The sequence below is a fragment of the Procambarus clarkii genome, chromosome 47 (assembly GCF_040958095.1).
Source record: "Procambarus clarkii isolate CNS0578487 chromosome 47, FALCON_Pclarkii_2.0, whole genome shotgun sequence".
NCBI lineage: Eukaryota > Metazoa > Arthropoda > Malacostraca > Decapoda > Cambaridae > Procambarus > Procambarus clarkii.
Genome location: NC_091196.1, coordinates 28,691,367 through 28,706,904, shown reverse-complemented (window position 1 = coordinate 28,706,904; position 15,538 = coordinate 28,691,367). Strand labels below are relative to the sequence as shown.

General features: G+C 43.0%; 1 protein-coding gene across 1 annotated transcript in view; it reads right to left on the bottom strand.

Moving 5' to 3' along the window:
* LOC138350900 (MAGE-like protein 2) overlaps positions 1 to 15,538 on the bottom strand; it is a 76,313-nt gene that overhangs the window by 8,595 nt on the left and 52,180 nt on the right. Inside the window, exon 6 of the mRNA XM_069302357.1 lies at positions 1,670 to 1,780. Coding sequence (XP_069158458.1) covers positions 1,670 to 1,780 — 111 coding nt within the window. The remainder of the gene's footprint in view (positions 1 to 1,669; positions 1,781 to 15,538) is intronic.

The window sequence follows — 15,538 nt, the reverse complement described above, 5'->3', positions numbered from 1 at the left end:
TACTTCCAGGTACCTCATACCTGCTGGTATGAGGTAGGTGCCTCATACTTCCAGGTACCTCATACCTACTGGTATAAGGTACCTGGAGCTTACCATATATATTATATCACTCTCGTGTTCTTGAGGATAGCTTCATAATCCAATATATATACATACATACATATTTTTAATATATGTATATATGTAAATGTCGTGCCTAATAATGCATGTCGTTCTGCCTAATAGCCAGAACGCACTATACTTGGCATATTATGAAGACCCGATTTGCCAATAAGGCAGAGTGATTTTTCGATATTAAAAAAATCTAATTATTTGTTTATTTAAATAAACAAATAATTAACAAATATTATTTGAATAAACAAATAATTAACAAATATTATTTGAATAAACAAATTTAATAGGACAACAGTACCTGTAACATACCTTGTACCAGAACACGAGTTATTCTGCCTGAAACCATACAGGCAGTGGACCTTATAATGTTTAGAATCGACTCGCCAATTCCCATACACCAGTTGCTTATTTGCCCCCATCGTTTACCGGCACCCAAACCCCTCACTTAGGATAGGAGGAAGAGAGAGCCAAGGCCATATATTTGTTCCAAGCAGAGTGTACTCCGCCTCGGGGGTTCTATCCCCTCTCCTGGTGGTTCAAGTGATTTGGCACCTTTTCTTTTCTAGACTAACACACACACACACATCCCAGCTCCTATCATGTCCTCAAATGCCTTACTCCAGGAGCTATACACGATTATAATATCATGCGAGTGAGCGCGTAACTATCACACTTAAAACACACACACAAAACATTTTCTGCAATATACGGAATAATCAACATGTAAACACATGTATGTTTAACACATTTAAACACATGTATGTGTATCTATTGTAGAAAATCGTTTACGTTATCGATCATTAGCCCGATAACTGCAGCCGTTGCTGGATCCAAGCGTTGTGTATGGCAAGGCGGAGTACGACATCAAAATGGTCAATTGTTGTGACGGGTGACGAATGGCTCCGTGTTCAGGGGGTTCGGGGTCGATCGCCGGCTGAATATAAGAACATATTTGCTCTACTCTTCCGTGGTAGTTTCAAGAGCTTGTAGTCGGGTTATGTGTGCACTTTCCTATTTGTTCTGGAGGGTAAATGGGATGTTGTGGGGGAATGACTTCCAGTGACTACGCCCTGCTTTTTGGGTAATGGGAGTCTAACGTGTGTGTGTGTGTGTGTGTGTGTGTGTGTGTGTGTGTGTGTGTGTGTGTGTGTGTGTATGACGCCAAATATATTACCTCTACCATTCCACTATCTAGCGTTTAAAAGGTAAAAATAAAGTGAGTTTTTTTACAAGAAAAAAATAAATAAAAATAAATTGGCTACAAAACCCCGAGACTATTTTCTGGCATCGTATTTGTTTATTCTATCTTCATAATGCACCCAGAGTCTGGGTGTGAAATTGAAAACGAAGGTAAACAGATTGATCGAAACTGTGAACACCAAGAAATCCGGACTCCACCTGCCAAAGGTTATCAGGTAATACAAACCTGGTTATGCGTATGGGAATGTCAAGACCCACACGCCTGGAAACCCACTTCGGCCAATCATCAGCCAGATACCCACACCCACGTACAGACTGTCTAAGCGACTCAATTGCTTGCTGACTCCTTATGTACCTTGTGCTTTCAGCCTGAAGTCTCCAATGGAATTCGTTGACTTACTGTGGGGAGCATGGGCGACAGGGATAGGAGCCTCTTTGGATGTAGAGTCGCTGTTTACCAACGTACCTGTGGATGAAACAATCGGGATGATAAGGGACAGAATGTATCGTGATCCGGCATGTACTCCACTTGAAATACCAGAAAACATACTAAGAAAGCTACTCCAAGCCTGCATTATAGAGGCACCCTTCTTGTGTCCAGATGGGCAAATGTATAAGCAAGTAGATGGGGTCGCCATGGGTTCTTCCCTAGGTGCCCTGTATGCAAATTTTACATGGGTACCATAGAGCAGAGGGTCTTATTTGACATGGACTTGGTACCTATGCAGGTACCTGATGTCAGATGTCTCCAGCAGCTGAAGAAGGCATTCGAGCAGAATTCTTTGTTAAGTTTCACTTACGAGATGGAGAATGGTGAGTAGCAGCCCTTTCTAGATGTAACAGTCACGGAAAGGAACAGTCTTCCACACTGCAGTCTACACTAAGGAAACAAACATAGGAATGTGCCTCAATGCCAACAGTAACTGCCCAGACAGGTACAAGAGAGGTGTTGTCAATGCTTACGTCGACCGTGCTCTCAGCCACAGCTCAGGATGGAAGAAAGTCGATGAAGAACTCTGTAGGTCCTAACGCAGGTCCTAATCAACAATGGCTTCTCTAACGGTTATGTTGAATCCGTCATAAAAAAGATAGGTGAAATGCCACGCAACCTCTGAAGAGTCAACTAACACAACACATGTACCCCCTATTAGACTATTTTACAGGGAGGTGTGTGTTTTACACAACCCCCCCCCCCTCTGCACCTGAGCTATGTCAATAGGCCTATTGACATAGCTCGGGTGCAAGGTTGGGGGGTTGTGTAAAAGCCTGGTTTGTGCCTCGGAGAGGTTACGGGATCCAGTAAGTTCAATAGAACTTCGGTTTCAACCCTTTTTACCCTGTCGTAGCTCAGTCGATTAAGGCAATGTCTGGGATGCTCCCGGACGCAGGTTCGAATCCTCGTCACGGCCCTTGTGGATTTGTTCATTTAAGACAAGCTGTTTAGCGTTAGAATTAGTTGCATAGTTACAGTTGCAACGCCATGCAGTTACTTTGATTCATATGCCTTTCATACCCAATTAATATCCACCTCACCCAAAACAAATAAAAATCATGATATATGTTATGTGTAAACCAAGTCTTTGAAAATGTAAGAAGCCTTACGGAACGCTTCTAGGCGTCAGGCCAAAAATAAAAATATAAAAAATGAATTTTGGAGAGTTATTTTTTCAATTACCATCGACAGTGAAGAAAACCGTGAGAATATTGAGAAGATTCGTGTTAGAATTATTAATCTTACCCTTTCGGTCATATTCAACAACATATAAGAAAGACTGCTACCAAAATATACTAATATTATATATATATATATATATATATATATATATATATATATATATATATATATATATATATATATATACATATATATATATATATATATATATATATATATATATATATATATATGTTGTACCTAATAGCCAGAACGCACTTTTATGCCTACTATGCAAGGCCCGATTTGCCTAATAAGCCAAGTTTTCCTGAATTAATATTTTTTCTCTAATTTTTTTCTTATGAAATGATAAAGCTACCCATTTCATTATGTATGAGGTCAATTTTTTTTTATTGGAGTTAAAATTAATGTAGATATATGACCGAACCTAACCAACCCTACCTAACCTAACCTAACCTATCTTTATAGGTTAGGTTGGGTTAGGTAATAGAAAAAGTTAGGTTAGGTTAGGTTAGGTAGGTTAGGTAGTCGAAAAAAACATTAATTCATGAAAACTTGGTTTATTAGGCAAATCGGGCCTTGCATAGTAGGCTGAGAAGTGCGTTCTGGCTACTAGGTACGACATATATATATATATATATATATATATATATATATATATATATATATATATATATATATATATATATATATATATATATATATATATTAGTTTATTTTGGTAGCAGTCTTTCCTGTAGACATATATTATTAAATATGACCGAAAAAGTAAGATTAATAATTCTAACACGAATTTTCTCAATCTTTCGTACATTACGCTTCACTGTTGGAGGTAAATCAAAAATCACTTCTCCAAAATTCATTTTTATTTCTAGCCTGACGCGACACGGGCGCGTTTCGTAAAACTTATTACATTTTCAAAGACTTCACAAATACACAACTGACGTATCTCTGATTTTATATCTACATTTGAGTGAGGTGGGAGGGGTGATGTGGCATTAACACAAGACAGAACAAGAGTGGATATTAATAGGGTATTAAAAGTATCAACACAAGACAGAACAGAAACAATGGGTATTGAATAGAAGTGTTTGTAGAAAGCCTATTGGTCCATATTTCTTGATGCTTCTATATTGGAGCGGAGTCTTGAGGTGGGTAGAATATAGTTGTGCAATAATTGGCTGTTGATTGCTGGTGTTGACTTCTTGATGTGTAGTGCCTCGCAAACGTCAAGCCGCCTGCTATCGCTGTATCTATCGATGATTTCTGTGTTGTTTACTAGGATTTCTCTGGCGATGGTTTGGTTATGGGAAGAGATTATATGTTCCTTAATGGAGCCCTGTTGCTTATGCATCGTTAAACGCCTCGAAAGAGATGTTGTTGTCTTGCCTATATACTGGGTTTTTTGGAGCTTACAGTCCCCAAGTGGGCATTTGAAGGCATAGACGACGTTAGTCTCTTTTAAAGCGTTCTGTTTTGTGTCTGGAGAGTTTCTCATGAGTAGGCTGGCCGTTTTTCTGGTTTTATAGTAAATCGTCAGTTGTATCCTCTGATTTTTGTCTGTAGGGATAACGTTTCTATTAACAATATCTTTCAGGACCCTTTCCTCCGTTTTTCCTCCGTTAAACGGAGGAAAGGGTCCTGAAAGATATTGTTAATAGAAACGTTATCCCTACAGACAAAAATCAGAGGATACAACTGACGATTTACTATAAAACCAGAAAAACGGCCAGCCTACTCATGAGAAACTCTCCAGACACAAAACAGAACGCTTTAAAAGAGACTAACGTCGTCTATGCCTTCAAATGCCCACTTGGGGACTGTAAGCTCCAAAAAACCCAGTATATAGGCCAGACAACAACATCTCTTTCTAGGCGTTTAACGATGCATAAGCAACAGGGCTCCATTAAGGAACATATAATCTCTTCCCATAACCAAACCATCGCCAGAGAAATCCTAGTAAACAACACAGAAATCATCGATAGATACAGCGATAGCAGGCGGCTTGACGTTTGCGAGGCACTACACATCAAGAAGTCAACACCAGCAATCAACAGCCAATTATTGCACAACTATATTCTACCCACCTCATGACTCCGCTCCAATATAGAAGCATCAAGAAATATGGACCAATAGGCTTTCTACAAACACTTCTATTCAATACCCATTGTTTCTGTTCTGTCTTGTGTTGATACTTTTAATACCCTATTAATATCCACTCTTGTTCTGTCTTGTGTTAATGCCACATCACCCCTCCCACCTCACTCAAATGTAGATATAAAATCAGAGATACGTCAGTTGTGTATTTGTGAAGTCTTTGAAAATGTAATAAGTTTTACAAAACGCGCCCGTGTCGCGTCAGACTAGAAATAAAAATGAATTTTGGAGAAGTGATTTTTGATTTACCTCCAACAGTGAAGCGTAATGTACGAAAGATTGAGAAAATTCGTGGTAGAATTATTAATCTTACTTTTTCGGTCATATTTAATAATATATATATATATATATATATATATATATATATATATATATATATATATATATATATATATATATATATATATATATATATGTCGTACCTAATAGCCAGAACTCACTTCTCAGCCTACTATTCAAGGCCCGATTTGCCTAATAAGCCAAGTTTTCCTGAATTAATATATTTACTATAATTTTTTTCTTATGAAATGATAAAGCTACCCTTTTCACTATGTATGAGGTCAATTTTTTTTATTGGAGTTAAAATTAACGTAGATATATGACCGAACCTAACCAACCTTACCTAACCTAACCTAACCTATATATATAGGTAAGGTTAGGTTAGGTAGCCAAAAAAAGCTAGGATAGGTTAGGTTAGGTAGGCTAGGTAGACGAAAAAACATTAATTCATGAAAACTTGCCTTATTAGGCAAATTGGGCCTTGCATAGTAGGCTGAGAAGTGAGTTCTGGCTACTAGGTACGACATATATATATATATATATATATATATATATATATATATATATATATATATATATATATATATATATATATATATATATATATATATATATATGTCGTACCTAGTAGCCAGAACTCACTTCTCAGCCTACTATGCAAGGCCTGATTTGCCTAATAAGCCAAGTTTTCCTGAATTAATATATTTTCTCTAATTTTTTTCTTATGAAATGATAAAGCTACCCATTTCATAATGTATGACGTCAATTATTTTTTATTTTAGTTAAAATTAACGTAGATATATGACCGAACCTAACCAACCGTACCTAACCTAACCTAACCTATCTTTATAGGTTAGGTTAGGATAGGTAGCCAAAAAAGTTAGGTTAGGTTAGGTAGGTTAGGTAGTCGAAAAACAATTAATTCATGAAAACTTGGCTTATTAGGCAAATCGGGCCTTGCATAGTAGGCTGAGAAGTGAGTTCTGGCTACTAGCTACGACATATATATATATATGTGTGTGTGTGTATATATATATATATATATATATATATATATATATATATATATATATATATATATGTCGTACCTAGTAGCCAGAACTCACTTCTCAGCCTACTATTCAAGGCCCGATTTGCCTAATAAGCCAAGTTTTCCTGAATTAATATATTTACTATAATTTTTTTCTTATGAAATGATAAAGCAACCCTTTTCTCTATGTATGAGGTCAATTTTTTTTTATTGGAGTTAAAATTAACGTAGATATATGACCGAACCTAACCAACCCTACCTAACCTAACCTAACCTATATTTATAGGTAAGGTTAGGTTAGGTAGCCAAAAAAAGCTAGGTTAGGTTAGGTTAGGTAGGTTAGGTAGACGAAAAAACATTAATTCGTGAAAACTTGGCTTATTAGGCAAATCGGGCCTTGAATAGTAGGCTGAGAAGTGCGTTCTGGCTATTAGGTACGACATATATATATATATATATATATAAATATATGGAAGTCTCGCTGAAAATATCTATATATAGGGTAAAAATCACAGTGGAGGCGTCACCGTCACAGTGGAGGCGTCACCGTCACAGTGGAAGCGTCACCGTCACAGTCGAGGCGTCACCGTCACAGTGGAGGTGTCACCGTCACAGTGGAGGCGTCACAGTGGAAGCGTCACCGTCACAGTCAAGGCGTAACCGTCACAGTGTAGGCGTCACCGTAACAGTGGAGGCGTCACCGTAACAGTGGAGGCGTCACCGTCACAGTAGAGGCGTCACCGTCATAGTGGAGGCGTCACCGTAACAGTGAAGGCATCACCGGGAGCGGCGGCCCGGAAGGGAAGAGACCTATCAGAGGAAACGCCTAGCCATTACGACTATATAGCGCTAGAAAGGGGTCAGGATAAGGATTGGGGATGGAACGGGGGAAAGGAATGATGCCTAACCACTTGGACGGTCGGGGATTGAACGCCGACCTGCATGAAGCGAGACCATCGCTCTACTGTCCAGCCCAAGTGGTTGGGCGCGGCGTTCTGGAAGTATAATTATAAATTGCGTCTGGAATATTAATTGAAAGTAATTATCTGAAAATGGTCCTGGAAATAGGTATCAATAAGACTGTGTTAAAATGGCCATCTGGAAGTTGTACTGAAAGTAAGATGTCTCACTAGAAACAAACATCTGAGATTTCTCATTCAAAATAATCATCTGGAAATCTCACTGGAAAAATAGAAATAAAAAGCCATTTAGGAATCTTATTTGAAATCTCCACTGGGAAGCCCCACTTTTTTTTTAGCAATAACCAATATGATTCATGACGAAGTATAAGCCCGAGTGACCTTAGTGGGGACTTAATTAGGCAATATATTTAATTGAGTGTACACACCGCGTCAGCTTGGCCTGGTGGTGTGTCGTGACCTCCCACGGCTCTCCCAGGGGTCTCCCAGGGGTCTCCCAGGTATCTCCCCCAGGTGTCTCCCCCAGGTGTCTCCCCCAGGTGTCTCCCCCAGGTCTCTCCCCCAGGTCTCTCCCCCAGGTGTCTCTCAAGTCTCCCAGGGGTCTCCCAGGGGTCTCCCAGGGGTCTCCCAGGACTTCCAGGTGTCTCCCAGGTCTTCTAGGGGTCTCTCAGGTCTCCCAGGGGTCTCCCAGGGGTCTCCCAGGGGTCTTCCAGGGGTCTCCCAGGGGTCTCCCAGGGGCCTTCCAGGAGAGAACAGGGGTCAACATCGCTGCTGCTGCCTCTCACTGCATATAACTGTTACACGCACCTGTGGCGCCTTTGTTTTCGGACTGCTTGCTGTTGCCTCTCTCGGAATCTGCTACGTGTTCGTTGCAGGGCTTGGAAAAGCCGGGGGATTGCAGAGACCATTGCAATTTTGTAATTAACATTTGCTGGCATTGGGCTGGTTTGAATTTGCAATTTGCAACAACATGGTCCTCTCTCTGCAACATTGCGTTCTCTCTTTCTGCAATCTTGTTCCTTCTATCTTGAGGTTATCTTGAGATGATTTCGGGGCTTTAGTGTCCCCGCGGCCCGGTCCTCGACCAGGCCTCCACCCCCAAGAAGCAGCCCGTGACAGCTGACTAACTCCCAGGTACCTATTTACTCCTGGTACCTATTTACTGCTAGGTAACAGGGGCATTCAGGGTGAAAGAAACTTTGCCCATTTGTTTCTGCCTCGTGCGGGAATCGAACCCGAGCCACAGAATTACGAGTCCTGTGCGCTATCCACCAGGCTACGAGGCCCCTTAGTTGAAATCGATTATGTCAACTTATTACAGGATTCCTTACGCTTATTCACGCAAGTTTATTCACGTTTTTTTCTCAAAAGCCTTAAACTGACTGCCTAACTCACCCTCAATTTAAACTACTTAGAAAAGCTTAAGCTTACTGACGCTTGTTCAAAGCCTTAAGGAGACCATCTACCTCACTTATAAACTGCTTCACTAAAGCCTTCATTTACAAACGCTTATTTCAACAATTTAAGGTGACGCTTATATTCATAGACTTCAGGTAAAGCTCAATAAGCTGGCCGCCTGCCTCACCCGTACACTGCTTAGCGCAAGTTAATCATCTCCTCCCTTACACACACGCTTAAATAAGGGTTTTAATATTCAAGGTTCCCCTTAGTTATTGAGGCGGTAGATTAACGCCAGTCGTGGGTGAGTGTGACTGGTGAACCAATTCACGATATTCCCCAGACAAACAGGTTTGCCACCGAGTCTTACGTGCTGCTAATGGAAAGACCTTTATATTGATTCTGCAATTAGGCAGGTTCATGCGTACGCTCTATAGAGTATATAGCTTCGTCTGGAAGATAGAGCGACGTATTCCAGACGTCTGAATTGGATTATTTACCCCTTGCCAGTGTGTGTTAGAGTTGTTTATTTTGCGCATGGTTATAAGTGTTGTGATGTGTTGATGTGTGTGTGTGTGTGTGTGTACTCACCTATTTGTACTCACCTATTTGTGCTTGCGGGGGTTGAGTTTTGGCTCTTTGGTCCCGCCTCTCAACTGTCAATCAACTGGTGTACAGATTCCTAAGCCTACTGGTGTGTGTGTTTGTGTGTGTGTGTGTGTGTGTGTGTGTGTGTGTGTGTGTGTGTGTGTGTGTGTGTGTGTGTGTGTGTTTACTCAATTAATTGTGCTAGCGGAGGGGTTGAGCTTGGGTTCTTTGGTCCCATCTCTCAACCGTCAATCAACTGGTGTACAGATTCATGAGTTAGTGTGTATTTACTATTTACGACTTGTATCTGCAGAATCGAGCTATTAGCTTTTGGACCCAACCTTTCTAGCCAATCTATTTTTCCTCTATTATATCTACTACATATATTTCTCTTACACACTGTGTGTGTGTGGGGGGGGAGGGAATTTAATTTAATTATCAGGGGAAAGTGCCACGCTATTACGCCTATATAGCACTTGGAAGGAATCAGGATAAGGATTAGGGATGGGACGGAGGGAAGGAATGGTGCCCAACTACTTAGACGGTCGCGGATTGAACACCGACCTGCATGAAGTGAGACTGTCGCTCTACCGTCCAGTCAATGTGACTGGGTGGGTGGGGGAATGGGGGGGGGGTCAGGTGGACGGCGAGGGGTCAGCCATATGGTAGGCGATCAGGTGGCCGCAAACTGCCCAATCAACCATGCAGCCAAACAGCTCATCCAGACAACCAGTCAGCCAGCTTGTAACCAACCAAATAGTCAGTCAACCAGAGTTCCGGCCCAGTCAGTCAAGCCCACCAGCCGAGCTGCCGGCTAAGCATCCTGATAATTAGCTAATCAACAATCTCACCATCCGGCTCAACCAATCAGCCTATCAACCAATCAACCGCACCAGCCAACTATAGTCAGCCATTACGGCTCATCAGTCAGTCAATCCACCATCAACCAAGCAGTCATCCAACCTGCAAGCAGGGTAGACTAGGTACAGTTAGTCAGCCAGCCAAGCAGCCGGCTAGCAGGTAAACCTCTATGATACCCCGATAATTCAGCCAACCCACCAGCTAACCGGCCCACCACCTAACCGGCCCACCAAGTAACCAGCCCACCAGCTAGTCTAATAACCAGCTAGGACACAAACCGTCAAATCCATCAATTACTCAGTCCACCGCAATCCGGTCTCTCAGTCAAGCAGACTACCAAGAAGCTATAATCAACAAATCAACCAACAGACCCATGAACCAACTAGCAGACCCCCTCCCTTCCCCCCTCCAAACAAGCCGACTCGGTGATTAACTTTAAACAACGTCAGAAACCCAAGTACTTAGTGAGAAGCACTCAAGACAGGATGAATTATCGCTATAATTACGGGCCGACCCTCCTCCAAGAAGTGCTCTATTCCTTAACTATGTGTTTGGCCTTAACTCCGTCTTCAGTTACTTATTCAGGGAAACGCCCCTGGATTTTCGTGTGTCGTGTAGGTGTCGTGTAGATGTCGTGTGCAAGAATTGTGTGGGGATACGATTGTGTGCGTGTGTGTGTGTGTTTGAGTGTTTGAGTGTGTGTGTGTGTGTGTGTGTGTGTGTGTGTGTGTGTGTGTGTGTGTGTGTATGTGTGTGTGTATGTGTGTGTGTGTGTGTGTGTACTCACCTAGTTGTACTCACCTAGTTGTGCTTGCGGGGGTTGAGCTCTGGCTCTTTGGTCCCGCCTCTCAACTGTCAATCAACAGGTGTACAGGTTCCTGAGCCTACTGGGCTCTATCATATCTACACTTGAAACTGTGTATGGAGTCAGCCTCCACCACATCACTGCCTAATGCATTCCATTTGTCAACCACTCTGACCACTCTGTGTGTGTGTGTGTGTGTGTGTGTATGTGTGTGTGTGTGTGTGTGTGTGTGTGTGTGTGTGTGTGTGTGTGTGTGTGTGTGTGTGTGTATGTGTGTGTGTGTATGTGTACTCACCTATTTGTACTCACCTATTTGTGCTTGCAGGATCGAGCATTGACTCTTGGATCCCGCCTTTCTAGCTATCGGTTGTTTACAGCAATGACTCCTGTCCCATTTCCCTATCATACCTAGTTTTAAAAGTATGAATAGTATTTGCTTCCACAACCTGTTCCCCAAGTGCATTCCATTTTTCCACTACTCTCACGCTAAAAGAAAACTTCCTAACATCTCTGTGACTCATCTGAGTTTCCAGTTTCCACCCATGTCCCCTCGTTCTGTTATTATTACGTGTGAACATTTCATCTATTTCCACTTTGTGTGTGTGTGTGTGTGTGTGTGTGTGTGTGTGTGTGTGTGTGTGTGTGTGTGTGTGTGTATGTGTATGTGTGTGTATGTGTGTGTGTGTGTATGTGTGTGTATGTGTGTGTGTGTGTATGTGTGTGTGTGTGTATGTGTGTGTGTGTGTGTGTGTGTGTGTGTGTGTGTGTGTGTGTGTGTGTGTGTGTGTGTGTGTGTGTGTATGTGTGTGTGTGTGTATGTGTGTGTATGTGTGTGTGTGTATGTGTGTGTGTGTGTGTGTGTGTGTGTGTGTGTGTGTGTGTGTGTGTGTGTGTGAGTACTCGACTGTTTGTGCTTGCTTGGCAAGTTTCACCTCAACAGTATATAAAAAGCATAAGACTTCGCTTCCCCCCATGCACACTGATAGGTAAGTACCAATTCCAATACACCACCCCCATCACCTACAGGAAAAAAAAGAAACAAGTGGGACATGATCACGACATGTAAGATACTGAGGAGGGAATTGGCCAGGCAGTCAAAGGTGAGCCTCAATAAATTCAGAGAAAGGACGAGAGGACATAAATATTAGCTGGACATGTAAACGAGTCGAAGGAAGGTAGGAAAAATATTAGCATGCTGTGTGGGTGGTCAGCAAGTGGCATACACAGAAAGAAGAAGTTGCGAAAGTCACCTCCATTCTTAACTTTAGGGCCAGAGTCAACAAAGACTTCGAGCGTCAGGAAAGTTCAATTATAACGCAACAGGTACAATAGGACTAGTAGGTCGGGGTGTGAAGAACTAGAGCTAACTTCTCCTGGAGTCACTGTTAGGTAAGTACCACAATCACCACCACACCAACACCACCACCATCACACCAATACCACTTCACTACTACATCAACACCAGACCACACCACACCAGCACCATTCCAGCACCTTACCACCACCACACTAACAGTACACCAGCACCACCACCACCACCACCACCACACCAACAGCCCACTATCATCACCATACAACCACCACACCACCACAACACTAGCATCACAGTACCACTAAACCAAAATCCAACACAACCCCCCCCAACACCACACCCCCACACCACCACCACCACACCCCCACCACCACCACACCCCCACCACCACACCCCCACCACCACCACACCCCCACCACCACCACACCACCACCACCACCACACCCCCACCACCACCACACCACCACCACCACACCCCCACCACCACACCACCACCACCACACCCCCACCACCACCACACCCCCACCACAACCACTACGAACATCAAGACACTATATACAGACCGGTATCACTGACGAGCCTTCCTTACAAAGTGCTTGAGAAAGTAATCAGACTGAGAATGATGGAGCGACTGGAGAGAATAAACTTTGCCACAGACGGTCACCAGGGATTAAGAGAGAAGGTTAGCCCTCTTGGTAAACATGATAAGAGGTGCTATAATTTGGGGATGAAAATTCGACAAGAACATGAGCCCCGAGTAGATTTCACCTTCCTAAGAGAGTCAAAATACATTTGAGAACGCTGGCCATGTAAATGCTAGTCAACAAGATGGAGTTGTGGTTCCTTGAAAACATTACAAAGACAATGGAGTATCTAAAGGATTGAAAACAAAGGGTCACAGGCAAGAGAGTCATTAAGGCTGGAGGGATATGACAAGTGGAGTGTCCCTCCAGGACTCAGGCAAAGGTCCACTTTCGTTCCTGATTAATGTGAATGGCTAACCCAAAGAAGTAAACTCGTTCTACAATGTTTGCAGATGACACTATAGGCTTATGAGGAATATAAAAAAATGGAGAACGATTCCATAATATTACAGGAATTAAGATTTCAACACACGCCAACAGTGGAAAAACAAGTGGCCATTAGAGTTCACCCCCCATTAGTGTAAGATAATGAAGATGGGGAAAGAGGATAAGAACCCCACAATTAGGCTGCATCATATGTGTTATGTCCGCCACACCCGCATGAGCCAAGCACCCCTCGCAAGCATAAATGTGTAGCACATCTTATAGTCCTTAAACATGTTAACGGACAAGAACACGAACCGGAGCGACAATTACGGACGTGGAGACCCCGAGATCGGCCAGTAACGGGCCTCGCCCTCCCGCTAACGGACACCGACATGAACGGACAACGACACAAACGAACACCAACACCAATGGAGACTTACACTAACGAACATCGCCACCAACGCATTCAATAACTGTAGACGACTCTCGCATTAGGCTCCAGCTCCTGTGTCTAATTACTGCTGGGTGAACATTAACGGACTGGTTCCTAGCCCAATCCTCTCCAGTTTGTTTTTCTTTCTCGAGTCGAGTGAGTACGCCTGGTAATATGTCTAATATATATTATACACACACACACACACACACACACACACACACACACACACACACACACACACACACACACACACACACACACACACACACACACACACACACACAGAAGAGTAGTAAGTAAAGACAGAAGAGTAAGGGGGGACATGATCACAACCTACAAAATCCTCAGGGGAATCGACCGGGTAAACAAGGATGAACTTTTCAACACTGGTGGGACGCGAACAAGGGGACACAGGTGGAAGCTGAGTACCCAAATGAGCCACAGAGACGTTAGAAAGAACTTTTTCAGTGTCAGAGTAGTTAGCAAATGGAATGCATTAGGAAGTGATGTGGTGGAGGCTGACTCCATTCACAGTTTCAAATGTAGATATGATAGAGCCCAATAGGCTCAGGAATCTGTACACCAGTTGATTGACGGTTGAGAGGCGGGACCAAAGAGCCAGAGCTCAACCCCCGCAAGCACAATTAGGTGAGTACAATTAGGTGAGTACACACACTGGAAACACACACACACTTAAACTGGAAAAGGTTCAAAGGTTTGCCACCAGACTAGTACCCGAGCTGAGAGGTATGAGCTACGAGGAGAGACTACGGGAATTAAACCTCACTTCGCTGGAAGACAGAAGAGTTAGGGGGGACATGATCACCACATTCAAGATTCTGAAGGGGATTGATAGGGTAGATAAAGACAGTCTATTTAACACAAGGGGAACACGCACAAGGGGACACAGGTGGAAACTGAGTGCCCAAATGAGCCACAGAGATATTAGAAAGAACTTTTTTAGTGTCAGAGTGGTTGACAAATGGAATGCATTAGGGGGTGATGTGGTGGAGGCTGACTCCATACACAGTTTCAAGTGTAGATATGACAGAGCCCGATAGGCTCAGGAATCTGTACACCTGTTGATTGACGGTTGAGAGGCGGGACCAAAGAGCCAGAGCTCAACCCCCGCAAACACAACTAGGTGAGTACAACTAGGTGAGTACACACACACACACACACACTGTGTGTGAAGAGTTTGAGATTACCAGTGAGGAAGTAAGGAAGTGTTTACTAGAGTTGGATGTGACGAAGGCTATAGGCCCAGATGGAATCTCCCCTTGGGTTCTAAAGGAAGGAGCAAGAGAACTGTGCCTACCACTCTCCATAGTGTATAACAAATTACTGGCAACAGGGGAACTGCCAGATATTTGGAAAGCAGCTAACGTAGTCCCGATATACAAGAAAGGGGATAGACAGGAGGCACTGAACTACAGGCCAGTGTCCCTAACCTGCATACCATGCAAGCTGATGGAGAAAATTGTGCGAAAAAATCTAGTGGAGCATCTGGAGCGAAGGAACTTTGTAACACAGCATCAACATGGGTTCAGGGATGGCAGGTCCTGCCTCACAGGGTTACTTGAATTCTACGACCAGGCAACAAAAATAAGGCAAGAAAGAGAAGGGTGGGCAGACTGCATATTTTTGGATTGTCAGAAAGCCTTTGATACAGTGCCACACAAGAGGCTAGTGTGAAAGTTGGAGATGCAGGCTGGAGTGAAAGGGAAGGTACTCCGGTGGATAGAGGAGTACC